At 40.2% G+C, this 17089-nt stretch overlaps 1 protein-coding gene across 2 annotated transcripts in view; it reads right to left on the bottom strand.

Annotated features, from left to right (window-relative positions):
* The window catches only part of PEX7 (peroxisomal biogenesis factor 7), a 45109-nt gene extending 31966 nt beyond the window's left edge, over positions 1-13143 (bottom strand). The window contains exons 1-5 of one of the 2 annotated variants that reach the window (XR_012659664.1): positions 12935-13143; positions 11889-11946; positions 10781-10931; positions 6841-6918; positions 6427-6535 (exon numbers count right to left, since the gene is read on the bottom strand). Coding sequence is in view for 1 of the 2 variants with exons in the window: in XM_075087733.1 (XP_074943834.1) it covers positions 6427-6535; positions 6841-6918; positions 10781-10931; positions 11889-11946; positions 12935-13112 (574 nt within the window). In the remaining variant the exon portion in view is untranslated. The remainder of the gene's footprint in view (positions 1-6426; positions 6536-6840; positions 6919-10780; positions 10932-11888; positions 11947-12934) is intronic. The other variant, XM_075087733.1, reaches the window with a different exon arrangement.
* Positions 13144-17089: the final 3946 nt, after the last annotated feature.

The raw sequence follows: 17089 nt of genomic DNA, 5'->3' as shown, positions 1-17089 counted from the left end.
TTAACATTACTTGCTTATACTTGCTTACTTGTATGTATTGTTTAAATATTAAACAAGATTAAATAATTCAGCTAGAATCAATAGAAAAATCTGTGGGAGAATAAAGAGCAAACCCAAATCTCATGAGTCTTAAAACCAATCTTTTTAGGCATGTTAAAATGATCATGCTGTCCGTTTCTATCATAGATAGTACAAGTGAACCTAGAACAGGATTAACAAAGGTCAGGAGATTCCACACAAAGAGACAGAAATAGAGTGACACAAAGAGCAGCTTTATTTAAATCATCCAATAGGACTCCACTGAATGCACAAAATCTATTTCCATGTAGCACAACCTAGATATCAAGTAAACATAATTACCAGTGGAAACGTACTTTCCAAATGGTAATTTTTCTATCTGATACAAAATGCTGTAAAGCTAAAAACCAAAAGAGCTTTAAGTTACTTCAGAGAAGACCTCAGAGTCTTTCTCTGAAAAGAGTAAATTATTAAAAAAAAAAACAAATCAGAGAAAACTTTTATTTCAGTGTTTTCCAAGATGACCAAACACAAATCTTGGGACAAAATTTTTATTTCAAAATTGACCTAACTTATGACTTATTATTAAACCATTCTTCTGCAAAGGGCAATATTTGCTAGGCACCTAACTCTAACCCAAATGACTCAACACATGTTAATTTACTGTAAAAAAAACTGTTATTGCATTTTTCTTCTCAACACTAAACTATCATTTTACAATATGAGATTCTCATATAAAATATAACCTTGAGGTGTTTTATGTTCCAGCACATGCTGCTTACATTACTTTACTGTGGTTAGCACATACTATAAATTGAGGGCCAAACTAATTTCCTGAGATATTTTTCAGATTGCACATTAGAGGTTGATTTAGTAAAGCTTACCGAGCACGACTCATGAACTTGGATGAATTCAATACCATGCTGGTATGTCTTGAAGCAATAGACTGCAAATTAAAACACCCACCCCACTTCATTACATAGATTTGACACAACAAAGTAAACAAGTAAATTATATTTAAATAGCTTCTAGCACAAACAGCAGCTTACCTAAACTGTGACAAAACACAGTAACTCTGCAGTCAGTTTGCTCTTTTAGATGCTTGATTTGTACAAGGTACCATGCAGTAAATTGAAGCCTCTTATTCTTTTATCCTTCAAGGATTTGGATTCCAAAAATGACCAGGTTTTGAAAAGCCTTGAACCTGGTTCATGACGGCATTTCTTCTATCACATTCAACAAGCAAATAACCAAGACAGAACTCGTAAGAAGCAAAGAGTAGACCCACACCATACACAAACTAATGGAATATAAACCTCTAGCAGGGTTTTGGAACTCATGATAAACCGCTGCCATAGCAGAACAAAAGATTATTTCCTTCATTTTTTTAGGAACCTGAACAAACACAAACATCTTTGGAATTACTTGTTTGCAAGCCCCACTCCTCGACAGCTCCTTGTTTGCCCTGTGCTACTTCCAAACCAGGACTGTGAGTTAAAGCTTCAGAAAGCTGAAGTCACAGGCCTGACAACCCCAAGTTTGGTCGAGGAACTTACACATGGAAAACACCTCTTTACTGAGGAGCTGCACTCAAGGCTATTCCTTTCCAACTAATTCAGTAACCATCCTCTTAGTAGATGTAAACCTTCCTCAGAGCATTATTTCATGCAAAATAATGTGTTCATTTTTAGTTTTCTTTCACAATTTGGATGCCAAACACAGAAAGGTGTGCCAAGACTACTTGCCAGCCTGATTTACAGAACAACAGCTTGACAACCCCTTAACTACACACACTGATCACTAAGAGACCAGTAGGCAAGAAGACAAACTTTTTAAAAGCCAACTCACTATGTCAGGGCTGGCAATAAAACAGAATATGAGATAAAAAATGTTTTCTAATTTTAACCTTAAAGCCTAACATTGAATGCAAGGGCTTACAAAGACTGGAGGCTGGCTTTACAAGTTCATTTGTAAACCAGCAAAGCTACAGTTCCCCAACACTTCTGTCAACATAACAAAAACTTCCCAGAAGCGATCACACTTTGTTGTGGTATGAGAAAATAATTCACCCTGGGCTTTCAGTCTGAAAAATAAGCCTTTGAGCAAAGAATACAATTAACTGATCTAAATACTGATGAATACAGACATTATCTTGCAGATTTAAGAAACACTTCTTTCTCTTATACGTGATTTGTTTAAGAGGTTACAAAAACTATGTGTCTGCCCTGATTAGTAAACTTAAGGAGTGTAGCAACGATTTAAAAATGAACGCACCATTAAAACCGAGGTTCCAGTTTTATCTAAGATAAAAGCTAGCAGTCCTTCTAAATCTGGGCTTTGTCAAATCCAAAACATTCATATTTTCATTTGCCAGCATCATATCTGTATTGGAGAATACTACAGTTATGCAGACAAGGATAAAATGGTACTAATTAAATATTCCCCACTGGTAAGATTAAAGAGCAATAAAAACAGTCGATACTGTGAAGGATATTTTCTTTATAAACTACAGGATGGAGCAAGGCCTATTGCTTTGCAGTTATGGAGAATCTTTTAGCAGAACTGATTTACATTTGACTATGTATTAATGTTGTGTGCATTTGGCACCTTCTTTATGTGCTTCTCACCAACTTGCTCTCTGCATTACAAAAAAAAAAAAAAGCCCCCTGGGCAAATGACACAATGACTCATTAAACCCTTTTAGCCATGAAGATGCTGTTAAACATTTATGTCACTTCTTTAATGACATTTTCCACATCACTGTTTTTTCAGTGTAAGGCAGACATTTTCCAGGGCTCTGGTTTGGTGCCACATGTAAGCCTGAGCATCCTGCTTATCTTATCAGCTCAGACATTGTTAATGGCATCACAACAGCAGTTATTTACATATACAGAATTAACAGTTTGTTTTGTTACTATTACTTCCAAATTTCAATCAAAAAGACATAGGCCATTTACTTGCTTTTTAAGCGTACAAATGATTGTACATGAAGACAACAGCACTGTAAAGTACCTCACACATCCCTGCAAATGTTAAATGGATGTGTATTAGATGCTGAATAAAAACTAATTTAACGGAAGCATCAGACATATTTATCTTCTGTAATTCAATTGCATTTTATTGTCCACTGCAGACAAACTTAGTTTTCCTGTATGTATTCAGATGGGAGACTTAATGAAGTAAAATAATCACACTTAATATCAAATTCTTTTTCAACTGCTTTATATTGCAGTCTTAGGTTTCTAGGTTTTTTAACTCCTTTTCTTTTTCTAGTCTCATAATAGTTTGAGAAAAAGCCTCATATTCCAAAAGCAAAGATTTAACCTTATTAGCTTCAGGCAAAAGTTGTCTAGGCTCATAATGGTCCTTCTGAGCTGCTATTTTACTGGGGCTTGCAGTTGTGAACGCTGAAAACAGAAAACGAAACACAAACTAATTAGTTAAATGGAAATTAACTTCTGCTGGCGTCTATGTGGATTCAAGTAAAGGCAGAAAAGGGGCAGGGGTGAGGCACGCACAAGGTTCCTAAATCTCCCTTCCTCTTGCTTATTTTCTTTAAAATTAAAAAGCAAAACAAAATTTAAAAGTGCATTGCTTTACTTAGATTTTGTTAAATCAGAATCATTACAAGACCAACATTTGTTCCAATTTATGGTTTACAACACAGCTAACTCATTTTACTAACACATACAAAATTGAAGGTGCTGCAACATGAAACAGTTCATTTCTGGTCTGAGGTGCTAAGACTTTATCCTATAAAGATATGAATAAGTATGTAGTTGTGAGTAAGTATCTGTGAGATGAGATGAGAGAAATGGGACAGGAGGGGGACAAGAGAGAACCACATGCACACTACAATCCTAAAGCAACACGGCCTCCTTCAAAAAGGGAATGTTTCAATACCCTTCAACAACACCCTTCAAAAAGCTATCGTTTTAAAAAGTTAAAAAAACAAGGGAGATGAAAGGAAGTACAAAAAGTTTCCCTCCAAACACATTTTCAGTTACTAATTCTCAAGACAACAAAAAGTTGCAAAAGAAGAGACCACAAAACTTCAGGTCAACCCTTCCAGCAAGTGTATCAAAGGAAGGAACAGTTCTAAATTCAACACAGTACTATCTTGTTGAGACTGCAATTTGTTCTCCAGCTTCAACTTCAGCTCTATAGAAGATCAGTCATCAGTGAAATTACGCTTTCTGTACCATAATTTTCTGTCATCCTTATACAGTGTGAGGATCATAGCAAGTTCCAGCCTCCTGAACAGTTCCACTTGAGTTTCATCACATATCTTGACTGACAGAGTAGAATGCCATTAAATGCTAAATAGCGAAGTAAACTCTCTAAACATAAACTGCCTGATATGCCTTTCTTACAATAAGGAAATGGCACTTATACCCAGAGCTTAGAGGGTCATGAGTACTTCTACTACACACAGTCCTGCTGACCAAAGAAAAAACTCCCGATCTGTATTTTCTGTAGTAAAGTAATCTAATCAAACCACAGTGTAAGCTAAAACCAAAAGCAAACAAAGAAACCTTTTCCACATTGGCATTTCATGATTTCTATGCAAGATCTTTGGTTGGAAGTAATTTCATTTAGAAGCACACCAGATGTTTTATTTTGAAAACCATAAGAAAGTTCACCATCATTCTGAAGACTTTACTTTCTCTTACCTGATGATTTTACACCTAACATTAAACTGTAAGTTTTTTACTTCACACCTAAGTAGTACTTACAGAAGAAAAATAGTGTCTTTTGTGCATGTTGGTTTTCCTAGAAAATACTATGGAGTCATCAATCGGTGAAAACTGACTGCAGTTAGCTTCAGGCTCCAGCAGTATATGGTAGTCCCTTTCAAGAGTCCAAGTAAATTTCACAAAAGAATAGGAACTCTTTAGTGTTTTAGTCAAAACTTCCAACAGCTGCACCCACTGAGTCACTCAAAGAACAGATCAATTGTATGCTGCTGTACCCAATTTAAGTACCACCACATACGGCATCTATCAGTGTTTCCCAAAATTGCTCAAGTGGCAATGTATTAGAAGAGAGTTTGGCTTCATAGCCTAGAGAATCAAATTTGAAATAACTAGCTGGATCAGTAAAGCCCTTTTGTTCATCTAGAATGTCAGAAATTTTGTATGAGTAAGAATACCATGGAGGAGAGGCTTCTGAGAAGGACTTTAATGAGATCATAACATCCCCTAGAATTTTCAAAAAACACTAAGCACTGTTTTCTCCACTTAGCTCTGACCAAATGGTACTTAGCTAGCATTTTGTAGTATATAGGTGCATTTCAGTAGAACTGTTCATACGGTGTACATGGCTCAATCCTGTAAGTTTCTGCACATCCTATTACATAGGTACCTCACTAAGTATTAAGGAAGTTGGAAATATCTGTGCACCAGCATCTGGCTTCCAAGCACTACCACATTAGAACAAATACATGTAACTTGTTAGTCTTTCTTGTTCAACTCTGCAAGCAGAGCCAGGTGGAAATTGCCAGACTGAAATTTTATGAGTGCACTTTTTCATCAAACTTCCCACAGAATAGGGAAGACAAGTATCTGTGTGTACTCACTGTCTCTATTTAACTTCAGTAACTGGAAAACATATTTTGCTGGCTTACCTTCTCGATATAAGAGCTGAAGTACAGAAGTCCAACAGACTTGAAATCAGGAAAATTTAAGCCACTGGAGTTAATCTACCAATATTTGTATGAAGGCAGTGTCTTACTGTTCCTCTATTTCCCAAGCAAACTCCACGACTCACAGCACCCCTTGCCCAGTTAGCCAGCCATTAGGCTCCAGGTCTCACTCCAGAGCTCTTCCTGTGCCTCTGGCGCAGGAGCAGTGCTTGGAAAACACTGCAACCTCACCATACAGTCTCTTTGCCTCTAGGCACATCCAACTCTGTTACAATTGTATTGACCAGCAAGATTCACAGCATTGGCCAAAGCAGAAAAGTAAAATTGATGATTAGCCTTCCCAAAGAACAAGGAGAAGAGATCTCCACCAGTACTTAATACAGTTCAACAGGAACTGACTATGTTTCTCACAGGGCTAACAGTCTACTGACACTGAGATACTTTCAACAAAAATGTAAGCCGGAACACAAAACACTGCATATAACATGATTTAGTGGTGCATAGAGCTACGTAAAATAACATTAAAAAATTGCCACAAGGTCACTGAAGTGACTGCTAGAAAACTGCTGATCCCTGTTTAAATGGCCAAGAGGATGATTTACAGATCATAACAGGACCTACAAATCCACCTGCAGCAATATGTTTATCTTTCCTTCTTCCATTTTTGACACACACTACCACCTGCTGGACAAAGTGCTGCACTAATCCAATAACATAGAAGGGTTTTTTGTCGTGAGAACAAACTCCTTTACCATCATGTTTACCTGAGGCAGATGCAAAACAACCTGGGATGTGTGGAGACCATATAGTGCTGTAAATGACCCCTTCGTGGCCTTTAAAAGTGCATAATGACTTCCCCACAGCTGGATCCCACTGAATAAAGTAAAAAGAAAACTGTTGAGGTACACATTCAGTAAGAAAGGAAAGGGTTTCATACATAAAAAGGCTTTATACATACAGAAAGGACTAAATGCACTTTTTTACTATGTATCATGAAGAGCATTTTTATACTTAAACTGACATCAACTGAGGGATAAACCAACATCTCACTTAAAACAGAATTTCAGCCTCACTGTAAAAATAAAGCAGAAAAGTGATTAAATGCTGTTTCTTAACACAAAGAACTATCAAATCCAAAACAAATCACATTTTTCACCGTCAGCAGAAAACCAACATACCAGCTTGGCTGTTTGATCCCATGAACCAGACACCACTAGCTGCTCTCCTCTAGTTTGGCTCCAGTCAACACTATATGCCTATAAATGATATAACAGCCTAATTTAGAAAAAGCATTAGAACAGAAGTTTGAGACTGTAGTTAGCTGAAGTTTCATGAAATAGACTTGGATTTGCAGGTTGTATCATAATCATCTAAAAAAACCCCACACCAGTTAAGCACCACAAAGCTGCCAACAATGCCATTTACCTGAACAAAAGTTACATTTAACATCTCAGTCTGGTATTAAAGGTACATATAGGCTCAGAAAAGAATCCAAAAAAGTAAAGAGGGGCCAAAGTGGAGGGGGCGGGGGGCAAGTTGTAACCGTATCTTTTCCTATGTGATGGAAGATGTGTCCTGTTGTGTCTGGTTTTACCTCACACAAAATGGCTCAATAAGCTGCAGTGGGACTTGAACCATTTCAGTGCTAATTATTAGTGCTAAATATTAGCTGAAACAGTTTATTTGCTTCACCTCCTGATCCAATCACACCTTCCATGACACTTCTCAGAACCGTGGCCACTACTTACCAGTAGTAGGTGGCACTGCTCTCAACAGTCAGGCTACTAACCACGGAGAATTTGTACTCTAGCTGGGACAATCTAGTTCTAGCACAGCACTGGATCTAATCTGCAAGTCAACATACTAGATTCTGTGTTTGTCTCAGATAGATGGAATTGTGCATTAAGTGACAGCAACCCTGTTCCAAAGGTGAAAAAGTTTGGACCTGTGTCACCAGACAAAAAAGCAGAAAAGCTGGACTGGAAAAAAATTCAGCAAAAGCCAAAGTCTTCTATGGAAAATGTCCTGTATGAGAAAGGAAATCAAGGTATCATTTAGCTACTTCTGAGCATTTTCCTTCCTAAGAAATATTTCAATCTATGCCAGATCCAGCTTAAATGAACTGGTTTTCATCTATTTGCTTATCTCCCATAAGTGGAAGGCAACCACTGCCCACTGAAAACAAAGTGTATTATCTGCAACTTTCCTTTTTTATTTTACAACACCCTGCTTCCCATATACTGAAAGGCATATTGCTCTGGCACCATTTTGTGCTAGCTCCCTTCCTTGAAGAGCCTATAATCCAAACGTGCAAGACACTCAGAAAAGTACTTCACAAAAGCCAAATAACAAACTGAGAGGTAATTCTTTTGTCTGTTTTTCCAAACCATGTCTTCACCTCTTGGTTTTTCTACTTGTCAGCTAACTACCAGTAATACAGCTCATTAAAACACCCTCCCCTTTCAACCTGACTCCTCCTATTAAAATAATAACAACACAAGTACCTGCTCATAGTTTAAGAATAGAAGACATGATGTTTCTCCAAAGTGGCTCCTGATCTCCCTACATTTGCCTCTCTCCGTCCCCCTGATTCTGTGTGATGGCCTGTGTTCAGCCCCTAAACTGTTGCTGTTTGGAAATGCCCCATAATCTATCACTCTTTCATCCAACAGCCCTACGACGTCAGCTCAGTTGAAGTGTTTGGCTCTCATATTCACACCCACGATTTTCCAGAAAGAAATAAATCTCTGAGAAATAGACACCTGTGTCACACAATTCATCTAGCCCCACATATTTGAGGTGCAATCAGATCTATTGCACAGATAAGGCAAAGTGCACATACAGCTTACAGCTCACTCGCAAGCTATCAGCACATAGATCTGTTGAATACATGTTGTGACAGACCTGTGTACATATGGCAGACATGGTTAGGACTGCCCAGCACCCTGCAGCCACATCGAGGCAATGGGACCTGGGAAAATTCCCCTTCAAGCAAGAATTACAAACAGAACAGACAACATGGCCAGAAAAAGCAAGAGCTGTTTTCCATTTGGCATGTGACAGGCCCAGGTAATGGTAAGAGAATGAAAAGAAAAAGGTGTGGAGAACAAGAAAGGTTCATTTTTATTCTTCTTTCCTTTTCATGCTGTCATCCAACATAAATTTACAGATACTTCAATAGAAGCAGCATTGAGCAACTGGGAAAGACTAACAACACAGCATAAAACTTAGTTGTTAATCTTTTAGAGCTTTATCTTCAATCATAAAATACATTAATACTAGTTTATGCCTAAACAGCAGCCTCTGGCAAAATGAAAATATGATGAAAAAAATATGTAAAAACATAAATAGTTAAAAAAAATGTTCAGGATCTCTTTACAACACAAATTTATTTAAAGCATTCTATTGCCTCACATTCCAGTGAGTATTTGCCAAAACCAAAGTAAATTAGACTAATTTATTGACGAGATTCAGCAGTTGTTAGTGCTGGAATAAAACTCATTGTCCTTTGATAATAAAGATGCAGTTTTAAATTAAAAACGCACATTCTTTTTGAGGAGGGACAATGACCTCATTTAGAAAAGAAACATATCCCTGTCAATCTCGCATTAAAAATATTATAAAACACAGTGACAAAATTTTCATTAGAAATGTCAGACAGGGATTAACGATTCAGAAGGTAGTCAATCATTTTAAAGAGCACTGCCTGACAGTGTTTACCACAAACTATTAGGTATATTCCCTCTGAAATCTATCCTCTTAATGCACACTTATAAAGAATCAATACAAACCTTTCGTATCTCAAATAAACACTCAGCCTGTTTCCTATACTGTCCTTCTAACTCATGGTTGAATGCGTCCACCTCCCCATGCTACCTGCTAAACTAAGACTTGGACACAGAAATGTTTACTTCACAAACAACAGATGGTGTAGCAGAACCAAAATAAACTTACAGAGAGAATTTCAACAAGAATATGATAGAGACCGGAAAAAAAACCCTGGTATTATGCCTTGTCTACATGTTTCTGTTACTACCATGAGCCTTTGGACTGTGTTATAAAATCCTGATCACAACTACAAACCCATCTCTCAAAATTTGTTATTTACATAATATATGTATGAAACCAAAGTAGCAAATTACAAAGAAATAAGGTACAGAAGAGAGACTGTCACGTAACTGCAGTCACTCAGCTTTTAGCTTTGTGCTTCATACCTGAAAAAATCTTGAGGTCTTTGTGAATACAAAACTTGATTTCCTCCACCATTTTTATTGGCTATAAATCCTCTAGGTTATGTTATCCAGATTTGTGTCATTTAGACAAAGCGTCAGCAATCCAGGCTAAAACTGATTGCATCTAAAGTTCAAAAGACTTGACAGAAGTGAGTGGAGTTAGAAGGAAAGCTTTTAAAAAAGGGTAGAAAAATCACTTGGAGGAAGATAAATATACTAAAAGCATAAACGCCCTTAGAAATATGGAAATACATGTATGAACATGAATATAACATTTTCTCTATGCATACTGCACTGCATAAAGAAATGGAGATTTTAAGAAAATCAAATGCAACTGTATCAAACCAAGGCTAAAAAGATACATGCTGTCCTAATATTTGACTACTGTTATTTGAGTAGGATCTCACAGATGCTAGGATGGAAAAGGATACATTCCTGTGTCCTTCAGGAAACCATTCCCAGGTACAACAGAAGTCCTAAGGATCTGCATAATGTGTATCACTCTACATCCTCAAGGGTAACCCTGCTATATACATCAGCTGTCTGATTTACACCTATCTAATAATGCTCTCTAAAAATCACAGAATGACTGCAGTACTTTCATACAACACAATGATTACTTAGCCTATAAGAAACCACAAAAGCTATTTCTGAATATATTAATGTAATTAAGCGGTACCTACTACAATGTATGAATGTACATATGAATATGTACAATAGGTAATTCACTTTATATTCAAAGTAAGTTACACATTCAAACCACGGACCCAAACAAAGTTAAAATATAGACAACAAAACCCACTTTTGATTACAAGTCCACAAATAAATCTTCTAATAATTCAGACATTAGATCATCCATTACATTTTTCAAGTTTGCCTGGTTTACCTCCTGAGTATGCTCTTTATAGACTTGCAGCGGACCTCTGGTTTTAGCTGTGTCCCAGATTTGCAGAGATCCATCTCCACTAGAAGTGATCAACACATGTTCATTATTCTCACTCCAGGTCACATCAAACAGGCCATCATTCCAGTCAAAACTAAATTGGAACAATGAAGATATTTGTCTGTGAGAATGCATGACACAGAAGTCTGGACTAGTTACATGCAAAGACAGTATTTCTTTAAATCATCCTCTTTACCATTCTAAACAGCATTTTTATATATTTTTAGTTTCCAGTAAACCTCCTTAAAGTAACTTACTTGTTACAATGTCAACTTTTACAACTGTATGTCAGAATAGGTTGATTAAATTAAAGCATAAATGAGCCAAGGACCTTCCACACACAGAGGATGAAATCTGATTTCAGTCTTAAAATTGTTATGCAAACAGAAGCAGAGATACCACATCTCTCTCTGATCTATGGTTGCTCCAGAATGTTGCTACAGAGGTAGGAGCCCTTGGTCTGTAACAACTGTGGTAAACAAAGAAATAAAACTGTTTGTGTTGGGAGAGCTCTTCCAATTCACAGCACCATTAGGAAGCTGAGTCACAATGAAAAACCAAGAGAAAGACTGTCATGACCATATTAAAGATCTCTATACTCTGTACCCTGAGAATACTGGACCTCCTAGGAAGGACCTCCATGACCCTACACAGCTTCCTGCTCTACTTCCAGTATAAGTCAATCATAAGGGCGTAAATTTAGGTGGCAATGCACTGTTCCTAAAAAGCTGAAACTTGTCATTTCAAGCTAGGGCGGACAGGCTGCTTTTAATTTACATTGTCAGTTTTCTATAAAAAGGTTTACACTGTGGAAAGGATGCAATCCAGATTACTTCCTATAACAAAATCTATGCAATGTAAATGTATTGTTTGTATGTAAATACAAATACCTTCATCTGTACATGAATACAAAAACATGTATTCAGTAGATACTATATCATGGATATAAAACTTTTTGTCGCTGACAGTAACCCAAAATATTTGGGTTGTATACTCACAGATACATAAACGGTTCTTCCTCTAGCAAAAATATAACATAAATATACGTTACCTCCTGAGCAGAACAATCCCAGCTTCATTTTGTTCCAGCACTGCCAGAGTTCCACAACCTAAACCGGCCGAATAAAACAAAACATCACAACTAGGTCCCCCATGCCAAAGGAAACTTCTGTAGTTCGGAGGTAGCTCCAGTGTGCAAATACAAAGGGCATCTGAACTTTAAAAGGCCAAACAATTAGTTGCATAAATAAAGTTCATCTTGCCTCGTGTTCTCTAGAACAGTAATTCATCTACATCAGCTTGGTTCTGGTGGGGTTTTTTTACTCCAGTATACCCGTAGGTGAGGTTGGAAAAGAAACAGTTTGCTTATAAAGCACAGAAGTGCATTTTCCCCACGAGCCTCATGTTATAGACATACCAGCACGGGGTTCTTTTTTTCTTTTTGATAACACATCAGACACACCACTTCCCCCCGCACTTCCCCCCCCCCACTTCCCCCCCCCCCCCATCTAGTAATACAAACACAGTTCACCAGAAATTGAACAAATAAATCATTACTGAGAAAACACATATGGGTACTGCTTTCCCATACGATTGGGATATTGTCAAAGTAATTCCACAGTTAGGAACTTTATTTAAAACGAATGCTGTCAGGGGCGATACTCCCACTGGAAGAATGGTCCCAACGCGGAGAAGAGCTCAGCTTGCCCCTTCAGCCGGACCCTAGAGGAGCCGCCAGGGCCAGTCAGGACACGGCGTGACTGAGACTAAAACAGTTAGAACTTTAAGGAGAAAATATTTTCAGACATTTCATTCACGTTGTGTACGTCGCTACTACTACTCTCATCCTCGACCCCACCAAGTCCATCAGTACTCCTCTCACGGGGCCCTCAGGGGGAAGCACCGGGCTTGCAACCGGCGCCCAGGCGAACCCAGCCCACTTAGAGAAAACCCCAGCAAAGCCAAAGCAGCGGAAAGCGAAACGCCGGCGCGCTTTCAGCGGCAGGGACTGCCGTCCCGGGCACCCAGCCGCGAGCGAGTCCCCGCCAGGAGCCGCCACCGGCAACGTACGTTAACAGTTACCCCCCCGCCCCGCACCTGCGATGCCGTAGTACTGCGCAGCGGCGCAGGCCACGCGCCCCGGCCAGTAGGGCGAGAACTCCGCCGCGTAGCCGTGCAGCCCGGGCAGCCGCAGGGTACTGCCGCCACCGCCGCCCGCAGTCCCCATGGCCCCGGCCGAGGCGCGGAGGAGCCGCCGCGCCGCCGCCGCACGCATGGAGCCGCCGGAAGCGCGCCGCCCGCCGGGCGCTGCTGAAGCTGCGCCGTCGCCATCTTTGGCGATGGCAGAGGGCGGCGCGGGAGGCTGGCGGCTGGGGGCGCAGCGCCAGCGGGCCCGGCGGTGGAGGGCACCGCGGCCGCGTCCTCTGGGCTACAGGGGAGCCACTGCTGGTCCCGGGTGTGCCGGGGGCCGCCCCGCTTTGCGCGTTCGGCAGGGGTGGTGGCTGCGGCCTCGGGCCTCTGTGGCTTATGCCCCCGGTGAGGCCTTGTCCTCTGCCCTCGTCGGGGGAGCTGCGAGCAGAGGAGGGCCTGCTCAGAAACTGATTGCTGGGTGCTGTTAGGCATTCACGCGCGCCCCAGCCAGATTTGTAATTAAAGGTCGTCTGGCCCAGACCAGGCCTCTGACCACTCGCTGCCTGTTTCTCATGACAGGCAATTCTGAAAAATTACATTCTAGTGAGGAGATCTCTTCCAAACTTCAAAGACATACATCAGCTCATTGTGTGTGCGTTGGCTTGAATCACAGAATCACAGAACGGTAGGAGTTGGAAGGGACTGCTAAAGACCATCTTGTCCAACCCCCCTGCTTGAGCAGGCACACCCAGAGCAGGGGGCACAGGACCGCGTCCAGACGGGTTTTGAGTGTCTCCAGGGAAGGAGACTCCACAGCCTCCCTGGGGAGCCTGTGCCGCTGCTCTGTCACCCTCACAGGAAAGAAGCTTTTTCTCATGTTTAAGTGGAACTTCCTGTGTTCCAACTTGTGCCCGTTGCCCCTTGCCCTGTTGTTGGGCACCACTGAAAAGAGTTGGCCCCATCCTCTTGACACGCACCTGTCAGATATTTATAACTATAGATAAAGTCCCCCCTTAGTCTTCTCCAGGCTGAATAGAACCAGGTCTCTCAGCCCTTCCTCATAAGGGAGATGCTGCAGTCCCCTGATCATCTTGGTAGCTCTCCGCTGGACTTGCTCAAGCAGTTCCCTGTCCTTCTTAAACTGGGGGGCCCAGAACTGTACACAGTACTCAAAATGTGGCCTCACTTGGGCAGAGTGGGCTCACTTAGGCGGGGAGAATAAACATGAGATGTTTCAATCATAGTGTAAGTATGCACGTTACCTGTCGGTTTTCCTTTTAAAAAGCCCTTCTAAGCTATTTCATTCCCTAATTTCTTGAATAGCTCTGCATATTTTATTATTCTTCTTGTGATGCAATTATGCTTTATGGAAGTCCTTTTATGAACAAACTCAACTTTTCTCACACCCGTGACAACTTCTGTTCACATCAGTGGGAATATGGACTTTGAAAGGAAGGGGCAGGGGAGCGATTCAGGCTTAGAAAATAAATATTTTGGCAGAGCAGCAGCTGCAGCTCTTGTTACATTCTATCCTGTGTGTGATGTCTGGGACTTTAAAATCCAGACACAGAGATTATTCCAGTTGGACACAGACTACTGTCATTAGTTATAATGACCCATCTATGTGTGTAGAGATAAAATTACAAAAATATTATTTTTCATATTAGGAAGGTACAGTAAAGACAAATTAGATTATTTAGTCAAGGTTACAACATGGAGCTTGGAGGATAGTTACTTACTCCTGCTACTCAGCCTTATATTTCAAACTAAACCTTGACTACAAAATCTACTGTAAAGCCTAAAGCCCCACACATGTCTAATTGCTTAAACTGGCACTTGAATGCAGATCACTGAATTAGGCAGTTCTACTAATTCTTTGATCTCGTGGTAAAAATGAAAACAAACATGGTTATCAAACAGCTTCCAGGACTTCAGAATAAAATCAATCCAAATTCAGTGCAAGTGAAGCTCAATTTAATGTATCCTTTGATTATCACAGCAGCTCCCAAAGCCTCACAACTGGCAACATATAAGCATGATTTATTGACAGACATAATAGGAAATCAGATTCTCCAACCCTGTGGCAAAGGAATACCTTACTGAATTGGTTGCTCAGGCCACATTCCACCGATTTTAGCCTTTGTGGAATCTTTTTAAATCAATGTATCTTTTCAAAATGCAAGTTTTCTGAGCAAGTATTTTTAAAGTAATTGCCCTTTGCGACTGGGATGTCACTAACAATATTTGAAAAGGTACTCAGCCACCGCTGCAGTGCAGTAAGTAAATTTGGACACAGCCCTTTGCGAGGTGTTGTTTGGGAGTCCAGTGCTTGATGGCATAAAGTCCAGATACTCTATAGACAATTTATCACTGATATATCTGAGTATTGGAAAGATTTCATCAAGTGCATTTTCAAATCTAGTTGATCTTTTGTAATGAATGAAATTCCTCAAAAAGGTTATGCAAACAGGAAGCAGTTCTTATCAGTGGCCCAGCTTTGTTTTGAAGAAAGATTAAAATAATTTTCATAGATATAAAGATCAAGAAGTGGCTAAAAGGTTACAAGGAAGTCCTGAGAGAAGGACTAGTTCCCCAAACTTTTTTTTTCCCCCACAGAAAAGTTTGTGAGTTCAGGTTTTGAAGATCCTTAGAAGCAGGCAGCAAAACAATACGGCAAGCTAAAGTATTTGCACAGATTTCAAGTTAGAATAACAACTAAAGAAATGAAAGCTGTTTTACAAGCAAAGAGAGAAGGGCCCAAAATCCAAAACTGCTAAACATGACTGTATTTCCTCCTCAGCCCCTGGGCAGCCGCGGAGGTTCAAGAAACATGAAGGACCACCGATCACAGCGGCATCTTCTATGCAGCTGTTCAAGCCGAACGGTAACCAGCCAGCCCTTCCCACCGACAGCCGCCAAACAGCGATGCAACGGTAGGTGGCAGCCGTGTCCCACGTAAAAACTGAGAGCCCTCAGTTCTAGGAAAAAAATTCCCCAACTACACTGAGGGTATTTTTTTTCCCCTAACCCAACATCACTTCGATGAATCAAAATAACGAAAGTTGCTTAGTATGTAACTTGTAGGCTGTATTTATGCTGCAGCCACTTTTGTGAGCTCAGCTCACAATAATACCCCTCGTTAGTGTTAGCTGAGATGCTTACAGCAGTATCTTCGCATCAAGTTCGCCACCCTTCCAGTCCACTGAGCTCTGTTCTGTTAGAAACGCATGTCCATCGTTTCCTCAGCTTGCTAGATGACAGCGAAGGTGCGAGTTTAGCTGGTAACCATCACTGCTGTATACACAAATTCTTGCAAAACCCTTGCGGGTCAGCAGAAACAGTTATCAGGAAGGGTTTAGTCCAAGTATTTAAAGAAGTTATGAAAAGAGCTTTTCTACCAGAGCAAGTAGATTGTGAGCTATTCCCCCATGTGCAAGGACAGGTAGCTTAAAACACTGAAAATACTCGGGGACTGCAGTAAACTTTTTTCTGTCTTTTAGTTATTGAGCCATTCATTAGGCTTCATGCTATCAGATTTTCTTCTACAACAGTGAACACTTATTGACTAATAGAAACACGGAGATGCTCCCAGCTGAAATTCCCATACAGTCATAAAGCTGTGTGAGTTGAAGATTTAAGAAAAGCGTTTAGTGTCCCAAGGTTCCTGATAAGATTCTAAAACTGGCAAGAGTGACAATAAGTGAAAGTAACCAATGGGATTGCAGGAACGAATGCAAAGGGAAAAGGCTCCCCTCATACGGGGGAAGTGAGGGTTGTGGAAGTTGGAAGGAAGAGGCAGTTAGCATGGATAATTTCTGGAAGTTTAAAAGAACAAGAGAAGTGAGAGGAGGGAAAGACGCTGGAGCAGAGGAAGATTTAGACGAGGAGATTTGAAAGAAGTGTGAGAGCAGTTGTGGGGGAAAAGGGTATGAAGCAAGAACAGTGCACATTCATCACTATGCTCACAGGACAAGGGCTCCAAGGACAGTGCTGACTGATGAAATATCCATCCCCAACGATGTATCCACATTGCTCCATCAGTTTTTGCTGACTGCCATTTATGGCATAATTTTGTAAGCGGATTCCTCATGTTCCATGATCAGCTGCATCCCTACACGGTGG

This window comes from Phalacrocorax aristotelis, chromosome 3, assembly GCF_949628215.1.
Source record: "Phalacrocorax aristotelis chromosome 3, bGulAri2.1, whole genome shotgun sequence".
Lineage (NCBI taxonomy): Eukaryota > Metazoa > Chordata > Aves > Suliformes > Phalacrocoracidae > Phalacrocorax > Phalacrocorax aristotelis.
The sequence above is the reverse complement of the archived record's forward strand: the minus strand, read 5'-3'. Positions and strand labels throughout refer to the sequence as shown.